General features: G+C 38.7%; 1 protein-coding gene across 3 annotated transcripts in view; it reads right to left on the reverse strand.

Moving 5' to 3' along the window:
• Positions 1–19,547, reverse strand: part of EDRF1 (erythroid differentiation regulatory factor 1) — a 49,577-nt gene that overhangs the window by 12,219 nt on the left and 17,811 nt on the right. For 2 of the 3 annotated variants that reach the window (XM_077822925.1, XM_077822924.1), the window contains 12 exons: positions 18,839–18,986; positions 18,644–18,752; positions 18,162–18,273; positions 10,924–11,181; positions 9,105–9,176; positions 8,863–9,013; positions 6,479–6,667; positions 5,162–5,362; positions 4,481–4,699; positions 3,255–3,478; positions 854–1,012; positions 356–505 (listed from right to left, as the gene is read on the reverse strand). In XM_077822925.1, the coding sequence (XP_077679051.1) occupies positions 356–505; positions 854–1,012; positions 3,255–3,478; positions 4,481–4,699; positions 5,162–5,362; positions 6,479–6,667; positions 8,863–9,013; positions 9,105–9,176; positions 10,924–11,181; positions 18,162–18,273; positions 18,644–18,752; positions 18,839–18,986 (1,992 nt within the window). The remainder of the gene's footprint in view (positions 1–355; positions 506–853; positions 1,013–3,254; positions 3,479–4,480; positions 4,700–5,161; positions 5,363–6,478; positions 6,668–8,862; positions 9,014–9,104; positions 9,177–10,923; positions 11,182–18,161; positions 18,274–18,643; positions 18,753–18,838; positions 18,987–19,547) is intronic. The other variant, XM_077822926.1, reaches the window with a different exon arrangement.

Consider the following 19,547-nt stretch of genomic DNA (forward strand, 5'->3'; position numbering starts at 1 on the left):
AATGCTGCATTATCCAAATCCCTTCCTTGTCCCCCAGCATGAGATACATGATGAACAAGGAAGGGATTTGATAATGCAGATGTTTGGATAATAGGGTTTCAGATAAACAGGAGTATAATGGACACACTGTATTTATATTTGTGTACACACACACACACTCACCCACACCCAGCACTCCTTGTCAGTACCCAGCCTAAGCCGGGGAAGCTAATGAGTGGACCAAATCTGATGATGACTCCTGGTCATGTGCCACCTGAGACATGTTGCGCATATGCTAAGAAGATACAGAGCATAAATTACAGCATACAAGAAAAAAAAAATATCTACAATGCAACTCAATATTCTGGACTATTACCTGGTTTCTCAAGCAACTATGATACATGGAAGCCAGTCTGTGGTGAATAGTTGCAGCCCGATACTGGCAGAGGGGTTGTCGTGCAGACTCTGTATCAACATCACAGTATTTCAAAGATTTCATCATGGCCTCACTAACTTCCTTCTCTATCTACAAAAACAAGATTTCACGTTGCAGTGTCAAAACATTTACTTTGAAATCATGAAGACCCAATATAAAAGAACAGGTTGTAGATGTTTACATAGCACTTTATATTTTAGTTTCTACAAAAGAAAAAAAAGATACAACAATATAACCATTTTACAGTGTACTCTTCTTAACGTGCCATATTCTGTTAGCAATAACTGCTACACAACAGTTTTTAATCATATAAAGATTTACAAGTTATGTATCCACTTTGGCTCAGAGCAGGAGTTCTCTACCATTCTGCTTGTTCTCCACAAAAAACTGAAGAATGGTTTGTTTCAGTGGATGTTGTTACAAATCCTCCTTCATTACCTGTTCCTGAGCCTTTCTAGATAATGGTGCATAATCCTGCTGCAAAGTTGCCATAGTAAAATAGGTAGTGGACAGTTCCCAGTTCACAGAATCCCAAACTGCTGGATGCATCTCTCTTTTGCCCAGTGATCTTAAAGCCTTCAGATAGTAATCAATAGCCTATAAACATGTTGTAAAGTAGTAGTTATTGACATGGGTTTATAGTATAGTGAGTGGCAACAATCCAGTATGCTTTACTCATTCTAATACGGAAGCATTTCACAACTCATCTGGACATTTTCTTAGCATTTTCCTCAGAACCATTTTTGTAATCTATTTAAATCATGCATCTCCTACATCTAACAACTGGCAATACCATGCAAATACAAAATTGGAGTTTAATTCAGACTAAAAATATACACAACACAAATTATGTTTACATTACAGTGTGCAGGTATGGAAATGGAAGCAAAATTAAGCAATAAGGATGAAATCCTTATCTCCTGTGTAGAAGGGAGGCCTTGGTACAAGGTAGCTACACACGGGAAGGGACAGAATCCACCCAATCCTGGAAGCAGAGTACATTATACAATGAGCAGCTAGCCCCCACAAACATGGGACATGTGGTGTACTTTAGACACTCCCTAGTCATGGTCCATCCAGCTTCCCTGTCCACCCATAAGCCTACCTCCAACATGATACTGCAAAGACACTGCTTCAGAGCCAAGCTTTATGTACAGGAGGCTGCAAAGGCTATCCAGCTCTTTTTCCTGCAAAAATGAACTGTCCAGTTCAGATATTTTGAGCTCTGAGGCCAGGAGGATTTCTGCCCAAGACCTAACACACTGAGGACTTGTTTATACAGATACTAAAGATTCCATAGCATTATTCACAAGAGTTGGAGGGTTCAGTCCCAGTGTTCAGGACAAAAAGGTCCCTCTATCTTAAAAAGTGCTGTCAAATTCTACTTTAACAGTATATCAGTGGTCTTCTATGTACTTTAGGAAGCCCTGAGAATCCTTTTGAATTAAAAGTGCTACTTAAGTTATTTTCTTCTGAGATCTTTACCAATCAGTTAGCAATGAGATGGAGAAGACTGAATGTCCCCAGCTTCTCCTAGTAGCTTAGGGATCTGTCCAATCATTAAATGAATGATGCAAAATCTAAAAAGGACAATATTTAACTATAGCAAGGGTGATCTTTAAGTTCATTGGTTATAGTGTTTCCATCAGATATGTTCACAATTTTTGCTCTCCTTTCACTGAGGTCCTAAAATCCATTAAGGACTGTTTTATAGCTAATCTGAAAACTCAATTTTGAATGCATTTTTTGAATGTTTAAAATATAAAATTTTTGGTTCCTAAAAAGAGGAAATAAAAGTAGTTTAAAGAGTTAAATAAAAAGAAAAGGAGTACTTGTGGCACCTTAGAGACTAACCAATTTATTTGAGCATAAGCTTTCGTGAGCTACAGCTCACTTCATCGGATGCAACTCACGAAAGCTTATGCTCAAATAAATTGGTTAGTCTCTAAGGTGCCACAAGTACTCCTTTTCTTTTTGCAAATACAGACTAACACGGCTGTTACTCTGAAAAGCGTTAAATGTTAGTTTAAGGTCATCTGTTAAATACCACTTTCCAAGTCCCAATACTACTGCTGCATGTAATAATTCAAAAACACTGCAGAAGGGGCATTGTAGGCCTAGGACAAACAGAAATACATATCTTGAGAAATATCAAAATTATTTACCTCTGATAAATTGTGTGTATAACGTAAGGTAAGCAAGGAAACGGCAATCTTTTTAAAGATGATCAGATCTGGAATAAGTACTACTAATCAAAATACTACGGGCCTGATTTTCTAAACTCGGACATGCCTCTTCATGCTTAATTTGAATGCGTAACTGCAAATGTAAATGTCTATGCGTAAGTGACTGTATGCATATACTGAAATCAGCACATTGCTTCACAGAAATTGCTCTCACAAATTAAGTGTGCATTTGTGAGAGCAACTCCCTGCTTGTCAGGGGAAGGGGGGAAAAAAAAAAAATCAATCATCAACTTTACTTTTTGTAACTGACAAAACACATACCTGTTATTTTTCATAGTGAGCATTTTTACATAGTTATGTTTATTCTTGGTATTTTCCTATACACTTTCAATTAATATGAAATCAATACACAAAATATTTTTAGTTTCTACATTTAAAGCTTTACCTGAAATAGTCATAATGTGTCTGCCAGTTGACCCAGAGGCCAATCCACCACTCCCCACAATAAAGATTAGTTTGAAAATGCTGAACTACAGAAAATGATCCATCCAGAGAAATCTATTTTATGCACATGCTTAGTGGGAAATCACTGCAAAATAGCAAGGCCCATTCTTTTAAGCGAGGAACTGCGAGCTGATCAACAAGCCTTTTACCTTATTATAGTAAAGGGCCTCTTCTGGGGAAAATTCTCGCTTAAAATCTCCTCCGGCAGCACAATGTGCTTGAGCACAAATTCGCATCAGTCTTCCAGTGTTACATAAAAGAAGGGCAGAATTGGTTGCATCATCAATTGATTCAAAGTTATGAATCCCTTCTTCAAAGCAAGAGAAGCTTTTCTTCCACAGTTGCTGCTCTGCTGTAGATACACTTTTGCTCACTAGATCAAAAGGGGGGAGGGGGCAAAAGGTCTTACAATTTCATTCAAGCTTCTTAAAGATTTTTAAACCATCAACATCTATATTAAATTATTGTTCTCATGTTTCTATAGTGTTAAATTCCAGAAAAGCATACAAGTCAAGACTGAAGACTTAATAGTTCACCAAGAGGGCTCGGTCTTGGCCAGAGCAAAGGAAAACTTAATCCATTATCTTTTGGCAACTAGCAATGATGTAGGCTTTGGGGTTAGTGTCACAAAGTGGTTGAAATTCTGAATAAGTCAACAGATGCTACCATGTACTGCCTTGCTGAAAACAGTCAGTGCCTTCTGATAACATTAAGTCGAAAACCACTGAAAGTTAACAAAGACCTGGTAAGACAATGACCATTAAAAAGACAATTTTCTCAGCTATCTCAAAGTACTCAGATACCACTTCTTTCCTACTGTAAGTAGACAGAAATAACTCAGATACTATGCTATGAAGTAACCATGAGTAATTTGTTTAAATAACCAGTTGCTTACAGTTTAACATTAAGGTTCGATTTCAGCTAAATATTATTTTGTTAAAGAAAAAGAAAGGACAGCAAAATAATCATCAAATCAGAAATTTGGCAATAATATCCTACCTATAGTAATAGCCTGACTATAATTGGGCATTTTTGTGAGGACAATTGTGCTAGCATTCATATTTTTTCCAGGGAATTATAACTACTATAAAGTTTCTCCAGAGTCTTATATTCCATATTTTAGTACAGACTAAGGTGTTCACGTGTAAGGTGGAGTACCCTGAAAAACACTGCTTGTAATGGAAGCACTAATATGCCATTAACTACAGGAGAGCGCATCTGTTACAAAGAAGTTCTTTGAAATTCCCTTTCTTCCTGGAATGAAGAGTTCAGGCGGCATCTCTCAAATACTGTTGCTGAAGATAATTACTGTTACACTGTTTGATGTAAACCCCTGAATAGAATAGTGTATAACAAGTGAAAAAAAAATACTTGCCCACTCTCTCAGTCTGCACTGCAGCAGCCTGGTTCATGTAAAATACTCCAATTTCATTTCTGATGTTACCCATCCTCTTCAGTACTTGTGTATGCTGCTCTGGATTTTGTTTTTTTAAGTTACTAAAAAGCAAGATTTCATTAGCTGCCTCATAGCACTTGCAGCTAACCGAAAGCTGACATTCCAAGTCTGTAGACAAGTCAGTGGCCCATGCAAATACTGGAAAAACAAACAGCAAAAACTGCATGTCAATTATAAATTCTTTCTAAACAAATGTTATTTATTTTAGGGACTATGAAAAAAGTGTAATAGTAAAGGTTTGATAAAATGACTGAGTTGTGCCCAAAAATCAAAGGGGTTCCACAGAGCCTAAAGAAAGGCAATTTGGCCATTACTTGAAAGATGTGAAGAATTTTTTTTAAACTCTAGATATATTTAAAGTACATGATTTTATCATATACTCTCCAGAAAAGCCATATGCCTAAAAAGCTATTTTAATTTCTATGTTCAGCTTTCTTTTTGACAAGAAAGAAATAGCACCAAAGCACCATAAGGTTCCCCCAACCTCAGGAGTGATATACTATACCGTTTTGCCAAAATCTGAGGAAACACTGTGGGATAAGTATTGGCTGATAGGACCACACTAATTCAGCCAAATATATTATTATTTTGATGTTATACCTTGACAGCTGGATTCTCTATGAAGACTGTGCAATATTTCGTGATCTTCTTTTGTTTGGTAGTTATATTCTTCAAGATACGCAGCTCTGTTGTTTGCATTCTGGGCAAGCATTAGCTGGATATCACCACAAAGGGTTAAACATTGACAAAGAAACAGTAGCACTTCAGCAGGCATATTGGTGCAGAGGCAGCAGTAAGTATCTGGTGGGGGGGAACCCAAGAAAGCAAAATTAAGCACGAAGAGATTTGAGACATATAGAACCCAAATTTTACTATTCGTAGAAGAGTGACCATGTAAGACTGGTGACATCTTACACAACAGTTCTGATCCCTGTATGTGTAGTTTGAGCCAGGTACTACTTTTTATCCCTGTTACAACTGCACAGCAATTACAGATAAGGAGGATGGACTGAATTCTATCCCTGCTCACACAGAACTGTTAACTAACCTACAAATGCAAGGTCTAAACCTGCCCTCAGTTATAACTGTGTAAAACCACTGAAGACAATAGGATTTTCACAGGTATAACTGAAGGCAGGATTTGGCCTACAGAATTTTTATTACTAACGATTATGTACGAACCAGGAAGAAGAGTTTGACTTTCAAATCTCAGACTGATTTTCTAGGGATGACAATGAGAAACTATTCCCCTCACATATTTTTACTAACAAATAGAGCTTGATCTCAATTCACTGAACAACAATGAATTTGGCAAAGCACAATGCACTTTTTTTTTTTTTTTAAACAGAATAGAATTTCACTTTAAAGCTATTATATTTTCTGATTATTCAAACTCTCAGTGTTATAACCAGGAAACAGAATCAGAATATTCTCCATCATTCTACTCAAAGTCTCAGTATTAGTTGGAGACGCACTCCACTCTATGGGTATCTATTTAAAGTTTCTGAGTGAATATAGCACTTCTGAAAATGAGGAATATGTAAGACTAGCTCAAGCCAAATATAATGAATAAAGGTGCTATTTTAGCCTGTCTACACATTCCAGGCACCAGACTTCAAGTCCCAGTCTATACGCTGATTCCTGCCCCTCTGCCTTCAAAGGGGAACTGCCACTTGTGCAAATTGTTATCATTTTGTAATGGGGACAAAGGGAATGAGACAGAAGAAACCTATGATCTAAACTAAAAGGCTTCCCTGCGTCCAACTAGCCCAAGCCAGTTCTTTATTATAATATATTTGTTAAAAGCATGGGATTTATGTGCCTAATTCAGTCCTCAGATGCCACAGACTTTTTCAATGTGCGGCAGAAGTATTTGCCATTGTCTATGTGCACTGTTTAAGAACTCCAATTACTTACCATGGCACTGTAAAGCTAACTTAATGTATCGTAATGCTCTTCCGTATTTCTGAAGACTCATAGCAGCATCAGATAGAACATAATAAGCCTTCGATGACTTCAGAATCAGCTGGAGTTTCATTTTATACTGCCATGATCCAGGAATCATTCCTGATTGACTGGAATGTTTATCCTTTTGAAATGAGCCCACTATAAATACAAAAATAAAATAAGTAAATCTTAAATCTAATCCATAAGAATACGATTTAGTCAGAGAGGTCACAGCAGTCACGGATTCCATGACTTGACTAGAACCTCAGTGACTTCTTTGGCTTCAGTTGACAACTGCTGAAGCAGGGAATGGAGCTGGGACTGTGCGCCCCTGCCCCACAGCTGGGGCTGCAGCGAGATCCACAAATGTGACTTTTTTGGTTTGTACTGAATCCTTGCAACCCTAATATAAGCTCAGAATCGACAAACTGTACTGTCCAATTTCAGCCTGGAAGAAGGAACTGTTGAAATCTTCCACCCTGTTAGTGCCAGGACATCCTTAGCCTCATCAGAAGAGTCTGTTTCCTTGATGCTGGAGTAGCCCTGGTACCAGACCGAATGCGCCACTGCTTTGGGCCAAAGACCCTGGTCCTCGCACCAAAGGCTTCTGCCGCACCAGTTCAGGGGGCTTTGAAGCAGATAAAGTTCTACAATATTCAGGCCAGAGACTCATTTCTGTACAGGAAGGCAGACCCCAGGGTCTGGCTTATAGGATCACATCGTTAAGTCAGCCTGGAGAAGAGCACACCTCTCTTTCTGGACAAGTATGATACATCATACAGACAACCTAAACAATTCAGACACAGTGCAGTGGGTGTCAGAAAAGGTTCTTTTTAAAACATTAAATTTGAGGGAAAACTACTGTTAATCCTGCCTCCCCCAACTCTTTCTTCATGTATGGGAAAGATTTCAGGAGGAGCATGATACTACACGTTTTGCACAACAAAAGCATAGGTACAATAAAGGGAGAAACTTTGTTTCTCACCTATCTTCGAAATTTCTTGGTCTAGTTTAAATTCAATCTCTATTATCCAAACACTAGCTGGTACTCTGAAAGACTTGAGTTAGTTCCTTTTGCTGCTATCAAAAGTTGAAAAGGGAGACTTAAATCAGAGGTACTGCTTAGGTGTTTATCCTAGCTCAGATTGTAATGCAGCTATTTGGTGGTATATTTAGTCTTAAATTCTGGACCGATTATGGGGAAAAAACCGCTCAATATGTCCTTTGCAGATCTACAAGTCACCGACTTCCAAGTGACACCATCGGCTGTAAATCAAAGTTGGAGGAGAAATAGTAGACCTGTCCCGTGATTATTCATTAAGACAGACTTGGGAAATTTTAGTATACTTTTTTGGTTTGAGAGTTGGCAAAGCATAGCGGTATTATTTTATATCTTGGAAGCAATAGTCACTACCTACCTTCATGGCAATAATCTTCTTAATATTTCATCTACCACAATATAGCTATTTAAAGCTAGATTTCAATGTTTAATATATATTCTAAAAAGTTAACTCTTAAATACCTTGTCATTTTCAGCTCCCAGAAAAAAAAAATTTAGCAGCCAATTCAGCTTTCAACTAAACTACTGGATTAATGGAAGGAAACTCCAACTAAACGTTAAATTTTAATTACACATCTAAGAACCCCTACATTTGTTTTTTGAATTATAGTTATAGGACAACTGTGTCTTATTGCTCTTTTACATAGAGCCAGAACACTATAGTAAGGTGCTCCGATACTATAGTGAAGCAGTAAATGCAGGCTATTGCAGCTTTAGTGATTTAAAACACACTCAACTAAGACATTTTTATTCAAATATTTCCTACAGTTCTTGCATAAAAGGCAGAATTATAACTGCAAGGCAAGCAAATAATATCCTTGTTAATGTTTTATATGTTGGCAACATGCGCATGTGTAGCACAGCAAAGAGCATGATGTTGACACTAAAATTATTGCCAAAATCCATAGTCTTATAAAGATAATATTTAAGTGACAAAACCTAAAGCTGCCAAAAAAAAATCTAAAGGGGGCACTACATCACAATCTATGAACAAAATGAAATCTTTATGGAAGCCAGTGGCAAGCCACATCTAAATAAAATGCAGTAACCTTATGTACTTACTATAAAAGGATCTTTAATATGCTAAAAGAATCCCTACTGTCCTGTTTCTTTTCATATTTAAAAGGAGAGGCCTATATTCTCCACTTCTGTTTGTGTGCAATATCCTTTTTTGCTTTTTCAGTGCATGGCGTAATTGATGATTCACAAGTACATTGTTTAGACGATCAAAATAAAATAGCAGCAGTGTGCTGTGCCATTGAAAAGGTCCTATTTGCAAAACAATTCAGCTTACTTTTGTCTAAAAACAAAGCCATCTGTTTTTCCAGACACTCAGGACCACCACTCGTGGATTCATCTTCGTATTTTAATGGGATTGGGGTGGTGGGGTCGGCTGCAGGGAGGTCACCATCTTTTTTAATGCTGCTGTCAACAGATTTCAAGCCCTTTAAAAAGAAAAAGCCTTTCATTAAGTATTTACTTGGAAGGTGAACTAAATATAAACATACCAAAACACAACAGCATTAGGAAACTTACCTCTAGAACATAGCTGAGCACAAGTCTACACCGTTCCTCAGTGTCATGGCAAACAGGAAATGCACAACTAGGCTTAATTAAAAAAAAAAAATTTTAGGAAGGCAGACCTACTTAAAAAAAATACAAGCAAACTAACTACGAAGCTTTAAAAGATAGACAGCAAAATCCAGTTTATTGGGATATGTTAACAAACTATAACGAAGCCCATTCATGAAATATGTTAAACTTCATACTATATCTAGACCACAACATTTCTTTCCTTTACTTCAGGAACTGAAGATACTGTCATTGTAGGGTTTAACTAGATTTACCAAAACTGACCAAAATTCATAACCAGTTTGTTTTAGTGACCCAAAATCCTAAAATAAGGGCCACAGAAGGAAAGCAGCCTTTTTCCAGAAAAGCAGCCATACAGTGACTGCAATGAAGCCCCACACCCTAGAAGGAGGTAAGGGAGGGAGCAGGCGGGCAGGTGTGTAAATTCTATTTTCTTCCACATAACCCATTACTCTAACTGTGCAACGAGGGATGAATTTCACCCTAACCATCTTTTCTAAATGACAGGAACAATCTTCATTGACCAACTTTTAGTATGGGAGAAAGATGAAATCCTGCCAGTATAATATCAATCCAAACCCTGCAAATAGAAGTGCAGTACCCTCCAGTTATGAATCTGAGTTTTAAGAAGAAAAATCAGTGTAGGGCTTCTACCACCAACAGGGTGCTACATTTTCAGCAGTGGGGCCTTGAGATACTAAAGCTTGCAGCATATCAAACCACCATGGGTGATTGATTTTGCAGAATATCAGTCTCTCTCGGTTATTTGGCATAGGGACTTGTAAGAAAAGTCAACCTTTTTGATATGATATACATGTTGCAGAAGGATAACTAAGCATGAGGCAATCAAGCGCTTCACTGCCACAGATATGGCTTAATTAACTGTCAAGAGGCAAAGTGAAACATTGTTAACATTTGGGAGCTAAATGACAAAACTCAGTTTCACATTATTTGGTTGTTTTAGATATTGTACTAATGAAAAGCTGCTTTGGTGAAGTCTGACAGATGGTAATTGCATTATATTTTTGTTCATCTACATATTATGGAAGCATATACCAGACAAGTTTTTGGAAAATTTATGACCGAGGTGCATGCAGACAGCATTATGGCTTACACTAACGCTGCCTAATTCATCTTTTCATACCCGTAAGTAGGGCAGAAGGTAAGATTTCTTCCCTCAGAATGGCTTCAACACAACCAAACTTTTAAACAAAGATTCCTAAATTCTGAGAGAGGACAAGGAGGGAGCTGAGGAGTAACTCCATGGTTTTGTGGGGAGGTAACACTCAGATTCTCTGCATGTCAAGCTGTTAAGGTACATTCCAGAGATATGCTGGTAAATCACATGTTTTAGTATGGACCGCCCTTAATTCTCAACAGCTGTTAAGTACCATTCCATATTCAGAATATTCCTACAACAAGGATGAGTAATTTCTCTATAGGTGGCTATGCAGAAATTAACAGGCAAGTAGAATACACACACAAGATAATAAAACAAAAAAAATATTCATTTGCATCTGCAATAGGATAAAACTCAGAGAGCCACAATTCGGCCCAAAGTTTTTATTTCCTTTCTGCCAATATTCCAATTCATCTGAGGTACACAAATAACTGGTGGCATAAAGGTCTTTAGACAGTTCCTTTTTTAATAAAAGGAACTGCTCCCAGTTAACTATATTTTGACAATACAAGTCGCACTATGTTCATTTCAAGTTTCCCCCTCCCACCCTCTTAAATTCAGCACAGCTTGTTAGTAACTTACCCGTATTTGGTGAATAGATTTATATTTTTCTGGTACTGATAACTCTCCAACAGATTTGATTACAGCTACTGCTTTATTGTCATCTGGTGGATCGGAGCTGGTGCTGTAGGAACCATTTTCATCACTATCCGGCATTTCTTCTTCCTCTTCACTATAACTTTCATCAGAGTTCCCATTTAAAGGAAACTCTGCACCTTCTTTTTTAGGCTCATCTAACTGGAAGAGTTCTGAGAGCATATAATTTGCTGAAGCAATAATCTTATTAAAAAAAAAAAAGTATTTTAGTGTACCCCACTACAAGTTACTAACAAGTTTTTAAATAGACTACTCAAATAGAAGTTTGCATCTTTCCACTCTGAGACAAAGAACAAGTTTAGAAAAGGGTCCAATAAATGCACACACAAGACTGTACAGGTTCCTGCAAAATCCCTAACCAGTGCATGCAAATAGATATTAATATGCTTAAAACGTCATAGCCAATTTAAAAAAAGACTGCCACTACAGTAAAAGAATAATGGTCTGTGGGGTTTTTTAAAGTGTATTAATACATTTAAATTTACAGCTGTTTAGTGGTCAAAACTAAACTGCTCTTCCAGGATCACTCTCCCTTAACAACTTTTAGTCATTTTTAATAGTATTTGACTTCTACTAAGATACAGTCCACATGGACTGTACAGATATGGATGTTAAACCTTTTGCACTGTAGAAGTCCTGTAATGGAACATTTAACGTTAGGTTAAGAAGTGACTCTACAATTGAAAGGTAGCAAGACGAACAGTTGATCAGAGCAGTGTCTGCGGGGGGGGGGGGGGGGGGGGAGTAGGAGGGAGGGGGAGAAGATGACTTCTGGATTTTATTTCTGACTGCTTCAGATTAGCTGCACGATAGCGTTCAGCTCAAGGTCTCAGTTTATTCATCTACAAAAACAGGCATAATATATTTGAAAAGGTTAATTAATATGGTCACAAGCTTTCAAATACTTGGATGAAAGGCACTATTGATATACAAGGTATTATATTCTGATTATCCAAAGGTATTATTCATCAATGTGAAGGTTACTAATGAAGAATAAGTTTAAATCTGCTTAAATTTACAAGAACATTCTCCAACCTTAGCTCCATTATCAAGAAAAATCAAGCTCAAATACATCCATCACTGCGAACACTAAAACTTGAAATTAGAATTTTAAAGATAAACACACCACTGGTGCACAAAGCAGAAACTGGCTCTGCAGATATGCGTGACAAAAACAACTTACAGGAAACTAAGAAGTTACAACCCTATAAAGGGTCAAGATCCCAACCCTACTCTCAATGCAACAGGTTGTGGTCATATAACAGGTTGTGGTCAAAATTTATCCCATTTTGGAGGTTTGCCTTTATTCTTTATAAAGTAACAAAACCCCTGAGGTAGGAATGTAGTAAACTTTAGCTTCAGCTCCCTCCTAAGTAGACTGTTCCTGGCGATCCTCTCCATATTACTTTGTATCCCTCTTGCCACATTTCTTGACACAGAAAGTAACTCGGTCATTTGAGATCAAGCCTGACTACCAGCAAAACAGCAATACACTTCTACAGAGTTTCAAAGCTAGCTTCAGGCTGCAGGCCTTTACTTCTACCTCTCTACTCCAGACCCATCTCTTTCTGTTCAAACTACAGTCTCATTCTCTTTCTCCAACAGCTCCTTGTGGATATCTAACCATCAGCTTGAGCTCAATATAGCTAAACAGAGCTCTTAATCTTGCCTCTCCAAACCTTCCCTGCTATCTCCTCTCTCAACGACTGTGGACATGATCATCATTCTACCGGTTATTCAGACCTGTAACCTGGGTGTTATCTTCAAGTCGGCCCATTTTCTGGGTCCTCACACGCAGGCTATATTCAGTATTGCCAGCCTGAAGTTATCCAAAAAAAAAAAAAAAAATCACAAACCAGATCCCCCAAAATCATGAGATTGGCCCCAGACAGCATGAGGATATCATCATGCCACGTATTTTGTTACTTCTTGACTTAACTTCCCTTTCTTCTTCTGTGAGTGTGTGAATTTTAGGTGAAAAGTCAATCTTTAATGCACACAAAAATGCATGCCTCGACTTGGCTGCTCAGATGGAGACACCACTTACTATCTTAGGAGTGAGCAGAGGATAACAGGGAAACTGCCATATATTTTCCTATCTTGACACTCCCTTCTCCTCAGTCTGGATCGCAAGTAGAGAAGTCATCCCAGGCAGTGGGAGACAAGAAAGCGTAGCTGCTGGGTCCGGACTTTCCCCTGACTTCCCGCTCCACATCTCTCCAAGGACCATCCTCTCTGCTATAAGGCCATTCAAGGCAGAGCTCAGTGGCAAGACCCATCTGTGTCCTGTGCTCCAAGGCTCTCACAAAGCTTTGCCCATGTGCTCAGCCCTGAAAAAAAAATCACAGGATCAGAGGAGCTGCTTGCATCATTGTGAGAGCTCCTCCTGCAGCTGCCAAAATCTCATGACTCGTGATCTATTTGCAAGAGCTGGCAACACAGCACTGCCTTCCCCTGGCTGCTCAGACAGGACTGCCCACACCCACCACTATCCCCAGGCTGAGGGGGCTCCCATTCTATGGTCTTTGTCTCCCACCCCATTGCTGTTCTCTGAACCCCCATTCTGCCTCCCATATGCCGCCACAGCCCCTGCTCCCCATTCCCTTACAATTCCAAAATCTGCCTCTTGGGCCCCCCAGCATCCCACTCCTACTCATTCTGTTTCATCCATCTTGCACAGTGTCTCAGCAGATCTCATAGTCCCGGTGTCCTGTCTAGCCCTCCTGAACCATAGCGTGTCAGCCATTTTGCCTCTCAGTGCAGCTTCAGCCTCACTGAGAACAGTGCCAGGTATCAACCAACTTCATTAAGGGCACTTCCACATGTAGATAGACTGTAGGGAAATAGAGGCCATCTTACCGGTTTCAGCCCCATTGACAACAGAGATGGTAGCCACTTTGAATAAGAGAAAATTCATGAATTGGCAGCCTCTCATGTTTTCATGAGACAGGTTAAAAACTCTCAACATTGCTAGAGTTGCGATAAAAAAATATCACAGGAGCTCACAATACTGCATATCTACAGAAACATGTACTGCATGGCAAGGTGAAGTGTTAATCTACAGCCCTCTAATAGGGACATACTAGGGACCCTTTAGTGCACAGGAGTAGCATCCTCACGGTCAGGGCATAACACAGTGGAGTGCTATAGATTTAGAGCACAGTTTCATATGCAGGAAGTTTCATGTAGACATGCCCAACAATATGTTCTTTCTTAACCATCCACACAGCTAAGACTCGTGTCCAGGCTCTCCTCATCTCATATCTTGATTACTGCAACACCCTTCTTTGTGGGCCTGACAAATGTAATTGTGCCCCACTGATACCCATTTGGCATGCAGCTGCAAAGATAATTTTCTTAGCCTGTAGCTTTGACCATGTCATCCCTTTCTTTGGGTACCTTCTATGGCACCTTCTTTATCATATGAAACAAACTACCTGTCTTCACTTTCAAGGCCCATCATGATCTATTCCCACCCGATCTATCTCACATTCAGTATTGAAAGGTCAATTCTCACCTCCAGTTGGCCCATTCCGCACTTGTTAATATTTCATACTGGCACCTTCATTCTTTTTGCTATGCTGCCCTCGTGCTTAGGAGACGCTCCCCATGAAATCATTATCCTCCTTCAAAACCCTCCTTTCCTGTGTGATCTGGATGGCTAGTGTGCTGAGAACACAGTCTATTATATTTACTACTACTATCTCATTGTTCCATTATATTCCATCGGTCTGTCTCTATCCATCTGTTGTCTCTTGTCTTATACGTAGGTTGTAAGCTTTTTGGGACAGGGACTGGCTTCTTGTTCTGTGTTTTCTGCAGTGCCTAACAGGTTTACGACAGGGATTCTTTGTAGAATACTACAAATAAATAATAAAATACTACATTTGTCTTCTCTCTTATATAACCTTCTGTTTAAAAAAAAAAAAAAAAAAGGTTTTCTGATCATAGCCACACTTGAAGATTAGTTTAATACAATTCCACACACAGTATATCCAGATTTTCTCAGGCATGTAAATAAGTCCATGACTATGGTGAGGCAAACCTCTGGATAAATCAATGAACTTTTTGGCTAACCATCTGGCTTTATAAAAGTTCATTTCACATATTGGCATAAGTCAGCTGCAAACTACTGTGGTGGATGGTAGTATAAAACCAGAGAGAGATAGACTACAAGTTATTTTTGAGGTGATGTATGTATGTACTGTTAGTTATCTCGATTTAAAAAAAACATTTTTTAAAAGCCAGTGAGTGTTCATGCAAAAAGCTTATATCAGCTCCTATGGTTTATTATATTTTGGTCTTTAGTTGTATTTTGTCTGTTCAGCAGTCTAAACACCTCATTTGGAGGAAGACTGTAAAAAAAGTCATTAACACCACTGCTATGAAGTCTCTTGTGAAAAACAGTCTGAAAGTCTCACCTATTATATCTACTTTTTCTGCTCTTCTCCCACCCCCACCATAAATTTTTTTACTGTTCAAGGAAGGCTTTGTATTTAGTGGACGTCTTTGAAAACTGAAGCCCTCTATGTATCTATGAAACAGGTACTTCAGGAAATAGCAGTAGCTGTTTTGAGGTCACAATGCATGAATAAGAGCAACCAGTGATGAGAACCAGGAAGTGGAGGTGGTCACCACCTAGGTGCAAGGAGGAGCAACAATAAATTTGGAACTAGAAGTCACTAGATTAGTGATTATAGAATCATAGAATATCAGGGTTGGAAGGGACCTCAGGAGGTCATCTAGTCCAACCCCCTGCTCAAAGCAGGGCCAATCCCCAATTAAATCATCCCAGCCAGGGCTTTGTCAAGCCTGACCTTAAAAGCTTCTAAAGAAGGAGATTCTACCACCTCCCTAGGTAACGCATTCCAGTGTTTCACCACCCTCCTAGTGAAAAAGTTTTTCCTAATATCCAAGCTAAATCTCCCCCACTGCAACTTGAGACCATTACTCCTTGTCCTGTCCTCTTCTACCACTGAGAATAGTCTAGAACCATCCTCTCTGGAACCACCTCTCAGGTAGTTGAAAGCAGCTATCAAATCCCCCCTCATTCTTCTCTTCTGTAGACTAAAAATCCCAGTTCCCTCAGCCTCTCCTCATAAATCATGTGTTCCAGTCCCCTAATCATTTTTGTTGCCCTTCGCTGGACTCTCTCCAATTTATCCACATCCTTCTTGTAGTGTGGGGCCCAAAACTGGACACAGTACTCCAGATGAGGCCTCACCAACGTCGAATAGAGGGGTACGATCACGTCCCTCCATCTGCTCGCTATGCCCCTACTTATACATCCCAAAATGCCATTGGCCTTCTTGGCAACAAGAGCACACTGTTGACTCATATCCAGCTTCTCGTTCACTGTCACCCCTAGGTCCTTTTCCGCAGAACTGCTGCCTAGCCATTCGGTCCCTAGTCTGTAGCTGTGCATTGGGTTCTTCCGTCCTAAGTGCAGGACCCTGCACTTATCCTTATTGAACCTCATCAGATTTCTTTTGGCCCAATCCTCCAATTTGTCTAGGTCCCTCTGTATCCTATCCCTGCCCTCCAGCGTGTCTACCACTCCTCCCAGTTTAGTATCATCTGGGAATTTGCTGAGAGTGCAATCCACACCATCCTCCAGATCATTTATGAAGATATTGAACAAAACTGGCCCCAGGACCGACCCCTGGGGCACTCCACTTGACACCGGCTGCCAACTAGACATGGAGCCATTGATCACTACCCGTTGAGCCCGACAATCTAGCCAACTTTCTACCCACCTTATAGTGCATTCATCCAGCCCATACTTCTTTAACTTGCTGACAAGAATACTGTGGGAGACCGTGTCAAAAGCTTTGCTAAAGTCAAGAAACAATACATCCACTGCTTTCCCTTCATCCACAGAACCAGTAATCTCATCATAGAAGGCGATTAGATTAGTCAGGCATGGTAAGGATTACCTTAGATTAGGTAAGGAATGGAAGACAGTTCAGGATCCCTTCCCTTACCGCCCCCCACAACACTATGTTTAATACCAAAATACAGATGTAACGAAGTAGACAGTGAAAGCTAACATTATGGTCTTTACCATGGTGATACACCATTTAAAAAGTGATCCATGAGCTGTAATACTATATTTTAAGATTTTTATGTCACTTCACAACTCTGATCCAGAGCATCCTACTGATAATTTAATTCAGTATGTTCTAAGCTATACACCGAGTCCAGATGACAACCACCATTTGGTTGTTTCATGATCTGCCTTTCACATATATGGAGTCAGTTTTCAGTTGACAACAGTAACAGTCTGAAGAAAATGTTTTAAATCTAGGTTAGGAAACCACCTGTAATGATAAATAATAATAATAGTGTGTAATAAGCATGTCATAAAAAACAAATTTCCAAGATCACTGCTTTTATAAATTGACACTCAGGTTAAGGAGAAAATCCCTGGAAATATTCATTTTTAGGAGGGGGTTTGCGAGACTTGACATTTTATTGAAAGGGGTTCACAGGTTGTTTAAGTTAGGGAACCACTGCTTTAGACATTTCTACTGCCTTTCGTACTGCTGCTGGATATGTAAGATGCCAAATCAGTAACTTGGGAGGCATCACAGTCTAGTGTATAGAAGTCAAGAGATTTCGGTTCTATTCCTGGCCCTGTCACTGACCTGCCATTCAAGTCTGATTCTCCCTCCTACCTTCTGGCTGTCTTGTCTATTTAGATTGGATGCTCTTCAGTACAGAGTCTGGTTTCTTAATGTGTGTTTGTAAAGCGTTAAGCATGAAAGAGCCTTGATCTTGATTACACAACTTCCCCCAAGGAAAAGTTCATGTGAAGTTTTAATTTAATCATAAGGAGGGATTTTAGACCCATACTGGTGATTTGAGCTTCAAAATAAGAAAAGTGAGGTTCTGCCAAAAAAAAAAGAAAAGCACGCTCATGCAGGGACATTTGAATTGTCACTTTTCAGTCCAGGGAACTTTTATAACCAAGATCCACTGCCACTGCATAAGAGGATGAGATTAGCTCACTAACATGTTGCAATCACACTGTAATTAATATAGCATTTGGTTACCTTATTGGTGCTTTTAGTTGAAGGTACATCATCAATATCCGTATTTTCATTATATACAAGCTACACATCTCTCTGTAGTAAAAAAATGTATTAAAATAGAATTCTTACTTGTGGATGTCTGGCTTTGTCCAATAACTTAACACAATTAAGGAGTAATGTTCTGATAGTGCCATAGTGTTTCTTGTTCTGGTTTTTTTTCATCATCATATTGCAGGCAACTCTAAAAAAAAGTTGATCAGAATAGACATAGAAATATCATTGAAGTGTCTATTACCATTTTTTTCTTATTATTTCCTGCACATCTAAGCATTCTGCAAAGCCCATCTTTTTGAGTAGGCTTCTAGGGAAGCACTCAGGTGACAGAGAAATGTGAGGAATGGAGAGACTGATTCAGTTAATATCATGATTTGGTTGGCTGATTGTTGTACGTATAAGGGGAATGTGGTGATGTTTTGGTTTTATGATTTTTGGATTGCATTTTTAGCTGGTGGCCAGAGTACCTAGTGCCCAAGTCAGACATTTAATGTCTTACATTTAAATCTAAGTAAATTAAATATTGCAACAGTTTTGCTTCTGTAAGACACGCTTACTTGTACAAGAGAATTGCCACAGGCATTGTGAAAGGGTTTTGGTATTTATCTTCGGTTTCTTCACAAAGAGTGGTGAGGTCATAGAGCTTTACTATATCGCTTCCACTTGCTGAAAGAGAAGATTTTTCCATTAGCCAATCTGACAATATATAGGTCTCAAACATCATTTATTAACCCAACCAAGGAATTGCTTACCTTTAAATAGCCAGTAAGTATGCCCTTCTTTGGTGCAGTTAGATTTCAGAAAAGATAAGATATTTTGAGCAATATCCTTTATCACTTTGGTAGAAAAATTGGAGTTTTCCAAATTGGGAATATCTTCAGTCTTGATCATTTCATATTTCTGTATAGAATGTATTTTAAACATATTGAAAAATCCTCATAATATATACTAAGGTTGGCTATACAAACAGAGAAGCCTTTCATCATCCATTAAATTGAAAACAGGAGTTCCATTATTAATGTTTATTAATACTGAAAGCCCTCAAAATTGTGAGTTATGAATTTAGTGCTGCATCCAATTATGTTTGTGTAATTTTACCGCTTATACCCCTTTGTTTTAATATAAGGACTTATCAGGGCCAAACTTAAAGCGAAATTCTGTGGACTGGCATTTAACACATACAGTAATCTCAATAAAATGATGCAGAATGAATGTGGTTATGCTGAACAGATTGGCTTAGACTATACGGTTTACAGTTAATTAACAACTCTGTTGTCTCAGTATATATTAATAATTTAAATAAAATATGGATCTGCCCTCCAGTCAGTACAGACTTTTACTACACACTAGTTTATAACCACATTTCTGTATTTTCTTTACAAATTTCAAGACTGCTATATAATTTAAGATTTTTCAAATCTGCAAAATTAAGTTTACAGTGAGTTTAGAATTGTACACTTC

Source organism: Eretmochelys imbricata, chromosome 7 (genome assembly GCF_965152235.1).
Source record: "Eretmochelys imbricata isolate rEreImb1 chromosome 7, rEreImb1.hap1, whole genome shotgun sequence".
In the NCBI taxonomy this organism is placed as follows: domain Eukaryota; kingdom Metazoa; phylum Chordata; order Testudines; family Cheloniidae; genus Eretmochelys; species Eretmochelys imbricata.